At 44.4% G+C, this 9634-nt stretch overlaps 1 protein-coding gene across 1 annotated transcript; it reads left to right on the top strand.

The window, feature by feature from the left end:
- The first annotated feature begins 3797 nt into the window (after positions 1–3797).
- LOC311130432 (relaxin-3 receptor 1-like) lies at positions 3798–6646 on the top strand. The gene has a single exon (XM_084163155.1). The coding sequence runs from the start codon at positions 5332–5334 to the stop codon at positions 6580–6582; it is 1251 nt and encodes a 416-aa protein (XP_084019281.1). The 5' UTR covers positions 3798–5331; the 3' UTR covers positions 6583–6646.
- The last annotated feature ends 2988 nt before the right edge of the window (positions 6647–9634 follow it).

Below are 9634 nucleotides of genomic sequence, written 5' to 3'. Positions count from 1 at the left end.
AACACCTACGTGAGAATGCTATTCATTGACTACAGCTCAGCATTCAACACCATAGTGCCCTCAAAGCTCATCACTAAGCTAAGGATCCTGGGACTAAACACCTCCCTCTGCAACTGGATCCTGGACTTCCTGACGGGCCGCCCCCAGGTGGTAAGGGTAGGTAACAACACATCTGCCACACTGATCCTCAACACGGGGGCCCCTCAGGGTGCGTGCTCAGTCCCCTCCTGTACTCCCTGTTCACCCATGGCCAGGCACGACTCCAACACCATCATTAAGTTTGCCGACGACACAACAGTGGTAGGCCTGATCACCGACAACGATGAGACAGCCTATAGGGAGGAGGTCAGAGACCTGGCCGTGTGGTGCCAGGATAACAACCTCTCCCTCAACGTGACCAAGACAAAGGAGATGATTGTGGACTACAGGAAAAAAAAGAGGACTGAGCACGCCCCCATTCTCATCGACGGGGCTGTAGTGGAACAGGTTGAGAGCTTCAAGTTTCTTGGTGTCCACACCACCAACAAACTATCATGGTCCAAACACACCAAGACAGTCGTGAAGAGGGCACGACAAAGCCTATTCCCCCTCAGGAGACTGAAAAGATTTGGCATGTGTCCTCAGATCCTCAAAAAATTCTACAGCTGCACCATCGAGAGCATCCTGACTGGTTGCATCACCGCCTGTTATGGCAACTGCTTGGCCTCAGACCGCAAGGCACTACAGAGGGTCAAGCTTCCTGCCATCCAGGACCTCTATACCAGGCGGTGTCAGAGGAAGGCCCTCAAAATTGTCAAAGACTCCAGCCACCCAAGTCATAGACTGTTCTCTCTGCTACCGCACGGCAAGCGGTACCGGAGTGCCAAGTCTAGGTCCAAAAGACTTCTCAACAGCTTCTACCCCCAAGCCATAAGACTCCTGAACAGCTAATCATGGCTACCCGGACTATTTGCACTGCCCCACCACCCCATCCTTTTACGCTGCTGCTACTCTGTTAATTATTTATGCATAGTCACTTTAACTCTACCCACATGTACATATTACTTCAACTACCTCAACTAGCCGGTGCCCCCGCACATTGACTCTGCACCGGTACCCCCCTGTATATATAGCCTCCCTACTGTTATTTTATTTTACCTTCTGCTCTTTTTTTCTCAACACTTTTTGTTGTTGTTGTTTTATTTTTACTTTTTTGTTAAAAATAAATGCACTGTTGGTTAAGGGCTGTAAGTAAGCATTTCACTGTAATGTCTGCACCTGTTGTATTCGGCGCATGTGGCCAATAAAATTTGATTTGATTTGATTTTAAATACTCTCCTTCAATGGGCGCAGGCACGCTAGAGAAGTGTGCTCTTCACAGATTAATCCCGGTTTCAACTGTACCAGGCAGATGGTAGACAGCATGTATGGCATCGTGTGGGTGAGCGGTTTGCTGATGTACCCCATGGTGGCGGTGGGGTTATGGTATGGGCAGGCATAAGCTACAGACAACGACCACAATTGCATTTTATTGATGGCAATTTGAATGCACAGAGATACCGTGAAAAGATCCTGAGGCCCATTGTAGTGCATTTCATCTGCCGCCATCAACTCATGTTTCAGAATGATAATGTACGGCCCCATGTCGTGAGAACCTGTACACAATTCCTGGAAGTTGAACATGTACCAGGTCTTTCATGGCCTGCATACTCACCAGACATGTCACCCCTTGAGCATGTTTGGGATGCTATGGATCGATGTGTACGACAGACTGTTCCAGTTCCCGCCAATATCCAGCAACTTCGCACATCCATTGAAGAGGAGTGGGACAACATTCCACAGGCCACAATTAACAGCCTGATCAACATCATCCTTGAGATGTTTCTACAACTTGATTGGAGTCCACCAGTGGTAAATTCAATTGATTGAACATGATTTGGAAAGGCACACAGCTGTCTATATAAGGCCCCACAGTTGACAGTGCATGTCAGAGCAAAAACCAAGCCATGAGGTCGAAGGAATTGTCTGTAGAGCTCCAAAACAGGATTGTGTCGCAGCACAGATCTGGGGAAGGGTACCAAAACATTTCTGCAGCATTGAAGGTCCTCAGGAACACAGTGGCCTCCATCATTCTTAAATGGAAGAAGTTTGGAACCAACAAGACTCTTCCTAGAGCTGGCCGCCCGGCCAAACTGAGCAATCGGGGGAGAAGGGCCTTGGTCAGGGAGGTGACCAAGAACCGATGGTCACTCTGACAGAGCTCTAGAGTTCCTCTGTGGAGATGGGAGAACCTTCCTGAAGGACAACCATCTCTGCAGCACTCCACCAATCAGGCCTTTATGGTAGAGTGACCAGACGGAAGCCACTCCTCAGTAAAAGGCACATGACAGTCCGCTTGGAGTTTACCAAAAGGCACATAAAGGAAACAAGATTCTCTGGTCTGATGAAACCAAGATTGAACTCTTTGGCCTGAATGCCAAGCGTCACGTCTGGAGGAAACCTGACACCATCCCTATGGTGAAGCATGGTGGTGGCAGCATCATGCTGTGGGGATGTTTTTCAGTGGCAGGGACTGGGAGACTAGTCAGGATCTAAGAAAAGATTAACGGAGCAAAGAACAGAGAGATCCTTGATGAAAACCTGCTCCAGAGCGCTCTGCACCTCAGACTGGGGGTGAAGGTTCACCTTCCAACAGGACAACGACCCTAAGCACACAGCTAAGACAACGCAGGAGTGGATTCGGGACAAGTCTCTGAATGTCCTTGAGTGGCCCAGCCAGAGCCAGAGACTTGAACCCAATCGAACATCTCTGGAGAGACCTGAAAATAGCTGTGCAGCGACGCTCCCCATCCAACCTGACAGAGCTTGAGAGGATCTGCATAGAAGAATGGGAGAAACGCCCCAAATACAGGTGTGCCAAGCTTGTAGTGTCATACCCAAGAAGACTCGAGGCTGTAATCACTGTCAAAGGTGCTTCAACAAAGTACTGAGGAAAGGGTCTGAATACATATGTAAATGTGATATTTCAGTTTTTTATTTGTAATACATTGGCAAAAATGTGTAAAAACCTGTGTTTGCTTTATCATTATGGGGTATTGTGTGTAGTAATTTAATCAATTTTAGAATAAGGTTGTTACCCAAAGAAATGTGGAAATAGTCACGGGGTCTGAATATTGTCTGAAGGCACTGTAGGTGTGATTCCTGAGTTAATTAAGCAATTAACATCCCATCATACTTAGGGTCATGTATGAAAATGCTGTGCAGGCCATTATTCTGGCTACCATGTTTATGCCTCCTTAGGATTTAAACAATAGTTGTAGATGACCTTGCAAATGCTATACACTGAGCATACAAAACATTAAGAACACCTGCTCTTTCTTTGACAGACTGACCAGGTGAATTCAGGTGAAAGCTATGATCCTTTATTGATGTCACTTATTAAATCCACTTAAATTAGTGTAGATGAAGGGGAGGAGAGGTTAAAGAATGATTGTTAAGCCTTGAGACAATTGAGATATGGATTGTGTATGTGTGCCATTCAGAGGGTGAATGTGCAAGACAAAAGATTGAAGTGCCTTTGAACGGGGTATGGTAGTAGGTGCCAGGCGCACCGGTTTGTGTCAAGAGCGGCAACACTGCTGGGTTTTTTCACGCTCAACAACTTCCCGTGTGTATCAATAATGGTCCACCACGCAAAGGACATCCAGCCAACCTTACACACAAATGATGAATTGAGGCTCTTCTGAGGGGTGTTCCTAATAATTGGTATACTCAGTGTATACTGTAGGCCTAAATAGAATAATTGATGATATATGAGTGATAAAGTATGGTCTTCGATAGCAACAGTGAATCTATTTAGTTTTTAAGTGGAGATCTCTCAATAATCATTCTCACTATAGCACATTGGTAATAGTCATTGACAAATATCATAGCTAAGCAGGGCTTGGTTAAAACCCTGGATGGGAGACTAAAAGGTAGCTGTAGATAGATCAATTCTCCAGTAGGGGGTGCTACCCAGCCTATAGTTTTTTTCTGATAGTGGCTATAACATTGAAGATCTGACGTTGTTTTAAAGGTACAAATTCAACACATTTTATACAAGGTTTGTCTATGTTGAAATTTGGTTTCCATGATGACATAATCCTGTGGTTGGAATTTCAACATCAATTTCACCATAAAAACAACATTTTTGATGACCTTTTTTCAAATCCAATGTATTTTCCATGTAGATTACACGTCACAATAAGTTGACAAATTATGTTGAAACAACGTTGATTGAACCAGTTTGTGCCCAGTGGGGTGTTGTGCAGGAGACCCGGTTCAGTCAGTTGGAAACAATATTGGTAAAAAAAATAAACCAAATGCTTTTTGAAAATATCCATAAAGAGATGATAGATTATTTGTTAATTGATTACAACTGTTAATTTTCCAATTGTCCAATTTGATCCGAGCAGTAACATGACCATAGTGCAGTGCGCGCGTCACCTCTTTTCTGTCCCCATACTCTCTGTTCCAACGTTTCCCACTCAAGCTACCACTCAGCTGGTAGAGCACGGCGCTTGTAACGCCAAGGTAGTGGGTTCGATCCCCGGGACCACCCATACACAAAAAAAAAATGTATGCACGCATGACTGTAAGTCGCTTTGGATAAAAGCGTCTGCTAAATGGCATATTATATTATTTAAGAGTAAAGAGTAGTAAAAGTGAAAACACCTCTTGATTCAAGGCTGCTGTCTCTTTGTTTATTCTGAGGGTGAGTCATAATCGTCTGAGAGGGCAAGATAACTGGCTATTCAGGTGAATTAATGTGTTGTTTGTTTGTTTTGTTTAATCCCAAATTAATTCCATAACACCACGGAGCTCACTCCATGACACCTTTATGCACACCAAAGAAATTGAAGACATACAGCAAACAGGATTTAAATGAAATGTCAGTACGTATTGAGCTTTATTTATGACAAATAGGATATGTGTACAGACGTTGCAGGATGACCATGTCATTATCTGGGCTGTTTAAGGAGACAGCCTAGAAACTGTGGTGGTGATTACGAGCCTGAGTCTGAGCCTTGCGCGCGCCCGCGGAATCTATAAAAGAATGCGAGATGCGCTCACTGAGCAGAGTGAAGTGAATGAGAGGCGATACGTGTGGCGGAGGAGGAGAGACACCTATACAGAGGAGAAAAACTTGGATTTAGCTAAAGGACAGCTCCACAGAGAAAATAAATAGGACAGGTATGTTCAAAGTGACATTTAGGCAGCTTTTTCCCTCATCATGAATGTCGCATCTCCTCCTACCAGTTTCTACTCCTGAGCATAACACGTATCTAACATGCCATGCAGAGTGATTTGTGAATGAATGAGTCAGCCATGCAACAGAATGACAGTGCACAGACCCTGGCACCAGAGGTTTGTGAGCAGGTGCTGGAGGATAATGCAGGACTGGGTTACGGTGGCTCTACTGGTAACCTGTCGCTGCGCTGCTGGCTGCACTTCTTAAGCAAGGAATCTATCCTGGAACTACAGGGCGATGGCTCCAGCATCACAGTGCGTGTGATGATAGCTCTGGTGTACTCCGTTGTGTGTGCACTGGGGCTAGTGGGGAACTCTCTGGCACTCTACCTGCTTCACTCACGCCACAGTCAGAAGCAGTCCTCCATCAACTGCTTTGTAATGGGCTTGGCTCTCACAGACCTACAGTTTGTTCTCACACTCCCCTTTTGGGCTATTGACACGGCTCTGGACTTCCGCTGGCCCTTTGGCAAAGTAATGTGTAAGATCATCAGCTCCGTGACCATCATGAACATGTACGCCAGCGTCTTCTTCCTGACTGCCATGAGTGTGGCGCGGTACTACGCGGTGACCTCGGCCCTCAAGATGCACAGCAGGCGAAGAGCGGCGGCTGGTGCCAAGTGGATCAGCCTGGGCATCTGGGTAGTGTCGCTGCTAGCCACCCTGCCCCATGCCATCTACTCCACCAGTGCCCAGCTGTACGACCAGGAGCTGTGTTTGGTGCGATTCTCTGAGTCGGGCAGCTGGGACCCTCAGCTGCTCCTGGGGCTGTACCAGCTACAGAAGGTACTGCTGGGCTTCGTCATCCCCTTGGTGGTCATCACTGTGTGCTACCTGCTGCTGCTGCGCTTCGTGCTGAGCCGACGCATCAGCGGAGCGGGCTGCTCGGAGGGCTCGGAAGGCCGCCACAATCACCGCTCCAAAGTCACCAAGTCGGTGGCCATCGTGGTGCTGTCCTTTTTCCTGTGCTGGCTGCCCAACCAGGCGCTGACGCTGTGGGGCGCGCTGATTAAGTTTGACCTGGTGCACTTCAGCAACGCATTTTACAACGTCCAGAATTACACCTTCCCTCTGACTGTGTGTCTGGCTCACACCAACAGCTGCCTCAACCCTGTGCTCTACTGCATAGTCCGCCGTGAGTACCGCGCGGGCCTCAAAGAGCTGTTGCTGCGCGCCACACCCTCCCCAAGGAGCCTGGCCAACCTGCTGCCCCGCAAGGCCAAGGTGGCAGAGGCTCCCCCTGACATGGTGCTGGTCCAGATGGATGTTTCAGGCAGGCTGGCGGGTGGCTCAGCGCCTCTAGTAGACTATTGATGGGCAGCTACAAGGAACACACTCAGCTCTCCAAAATACACATTTCATGAAATTTGTTTGTTGTGATTGATGGAACAGCACATTTACATTACATTTTAGTCATTTAGCAGACGCTCTTAACCAGAGCGACTTACAGGAGCAATTAGGGTTAAGTGCCTTGCTCAAGGGCACATTAACGTCATTTAGCAGACGCTCTTAGCCAGAGCGACTCACAAATTGGTGCGTTCACCCTATAGCCAGTGGGATAACCACTTTACAATTTGGACCATCACAAGGAATGCCCATTGGGATGTGCCCCAGTTTCTTTCACCCTACTCAGATTCTCTTTGCCAGATGTGTTTTTCCTCTGTCTCCTCCAGTGCTTCTCTGCATTTTAAGAACTTGTGCTGCCTTCCCGTAATTTGTCATGAATATGTAACACGTAGCACTCATGTCAGGGGTCTCAACAGGTTCAAACCGTAATGCTTCACCTTCTGCTTTGTACCTGCCAGATAACACACACAAATCGTCATTCCCCCTATGATCTCCATCAAGGGGACAATGAATTATCCATTTGTTTCACTTATTTGAATTGGTGAATTTGCACTCTATAGAACAGACTTTCTGCCGCTTTTTCTATTCATGAGATGATGAGAGACTGTCCATAGGATGCAAGAGTTTATTCAGATACCACACACTAACGTCTGTGCAGGGTGTTATTGTCGTGCAATTCAGTACCTTCTAATTGCAGTTGGTCATGTCCTCCTATGCTATAACTGTCCTTGGTAGGTGTATAGATCCTTTAATTCATCAAATAAAACTTGAACTCAATTATAATCTATTGATATGGTTAATTTTATATTGTTTTGATTGGTGGACTGTTATTACCAGAGCCATGTGGGCAAATGTCTTTCTCCAGGAAGCTTTGTTGTGTGTGCAAGCAACCGATTAGTAGAGTATTCCTTTTCTCCAAAGAATAAATATTTTTCTGACATTGAAAAATAAAGGAGTGCGGTGGGAACATATTGTATATGTGATAGAGCTGAATAATTTATCAGAGGAACACACCAGAGAGCAAGTTGTACATCATTGCCTTACACAACATTAGCTTATCATGAAAGGAAAACATTTCTCACCAATGTTAACTGCAGTTGTACGCAAGGTCAGCATCTCTTAGTGTGTGCACTAGAATGTAAGAAAACAATTTAGATTTGAAGGAATGGAAAGTTGCATTACATTGCAACAAAAAGACAACCTTGCTTTCAGTCTTTGCTTTTTCTGTCTGTTACATGTGAGCTGCGTACACACACTGAGCCACTGCTTGCTTTGAGCCATACAAAGTTAATTTCTTATGGGATATCATCCTCCTACCCATTCATATATCTATGTTAATAAATCAATTTGAAGGAAGTATATTAAAAATAATGAAATAGTCGAAACCTTCAATGGAATGTGAACTCTGTGAAAGTCTCTGTGAAATCATGTACTGTAAAGGTTATATTGCAAAAGCTACACTATTACTAATGTGATTCACCATTCTTTGTAATTGTGTTGCCTCGATCTCATTAGCTATATAAACTGTTTTAGTAAAGCTGAAAATATGATTTTTGTAAAATTGCAAGTGCATTATGTAAAACTAATAAATAAACCTGTCAACTTGAACTTCCTCTTTTGATTAATGGGGCCGTGTTTGAAATCAGAGCATATAGATGGGGATGTGGTATACACATGTAGGATCAGCAGAAAATAAACCTGCAGCAACAGGAAATGTGAATTATTATGTGGATTATAACTACTGGACATTTTGTATGGGTTATAAAAATGTTCTTAAGGGAAAATTAAGTCTGAAATTTCAAAGTGGAAATTACAAACTTCAGAAGCCTTTTTAAACCTCAGATACCATACAAGTTTAAAATGTTGTGCATTGCAGGAAAGTTATCTGTGTGGTCCACCTGTGTGGATAAAATAACCTGTATCTATAAATAAAGTCCACCTGTGTGGTCCTCTGTAGCTCAGCTGGTAGAGCACGGCGCTTGTAACGCCAAGGTAGTGGGTTCGATCCCCGGGACCACCCATACACAAAAATGTATGCACGCATGACTGTAAGTCGCTTTGGATAAAAGCGTCTGCTAAATGGCATATTATATTATTATTATCTTGCAACAGTGTGATCAAATTAAGATTCTACAGCTGAGGGCTCCAGTGATGAAGTGGCTCTAATTGTGCTGTTAAGTACCTTAAAATAAGGGTTCACCAATAGGCGGCCCGATTTTATTTGCCCCCCCCCCCCGAAGTTTTCTGAGCAAAAGTATCCCAAGTATTCCCATGCATAAACAGAGGCATATGTGATTGTATCGCAATGCAATCAAGGTTTGAAATGATTCTGTTTTTGTCAAATACTATATCAGTTTGGGATTCTTGCAGTCAATTTGCAGTGTACAAATTATTTATAACTATGTTCTGGCCCCCCGACCATCCACTCAATGAAAAATCTGAATCTGAATGTATTTGGGGACCCCTGCCTTACATTGACATTCTCAGCATGCAGACAGGAATGTGGCTTTCTATCTCACCTAGCGTTCATTCTGGATTCACCAGGCTACTCTTCTTCTGCACTGAAAGACAAACTCTGGTGCCTTCAAAAAGCATTCATCCCCCTTGGCGTTTTTCCTATTTTGTTGCATTACAACCTGTAATTTAAATTGATTTTTATTTGGATTTCATGTCATGGATATACACAAAATAGTCCAAATTGGTGAAGTGAAATGAAAAATATAACTTCTTTCAAAAAAGTCTAAAAAATGTATAACGGAAAAGTGGTGCGTGCATATGTATTCACCCCCTTTGCTATGAATCCCCTAAATATGATCTGGTGCAACCAATTACCTTCAGAAGTCACATAATTAGTTAAATAAAGTCCACCTGTGTGCAATCTAAGTGTCACATGATCTGTCACATGATCTCAGTATATATACACCTGTTCTGAAAGGCCCCAGAGTTTACATGTTGTGTAAATCAAATGATACAAACCCCCCCAAAATCCTGTCATGTCAAACCCTACCAAATATTCAGC

The sequence above is a fragment of the Coregonus lavaretus genome (assembly GCF_964263955.1).
Source record: "Coregonus lavaretus genome assembly, chromosome: 6".
In the NCBI taxonomy this organism is placed as follows: domain Eukaryota; kingdom Metazoa; phylum Chordata; class Actinopteri; order Salmoniformes; family Salmonidae; genus Coregonus; species Coregonus lavaretus.
This window is presented reverse-complemented; position numbering and strand designations above follow the sequence as displayed.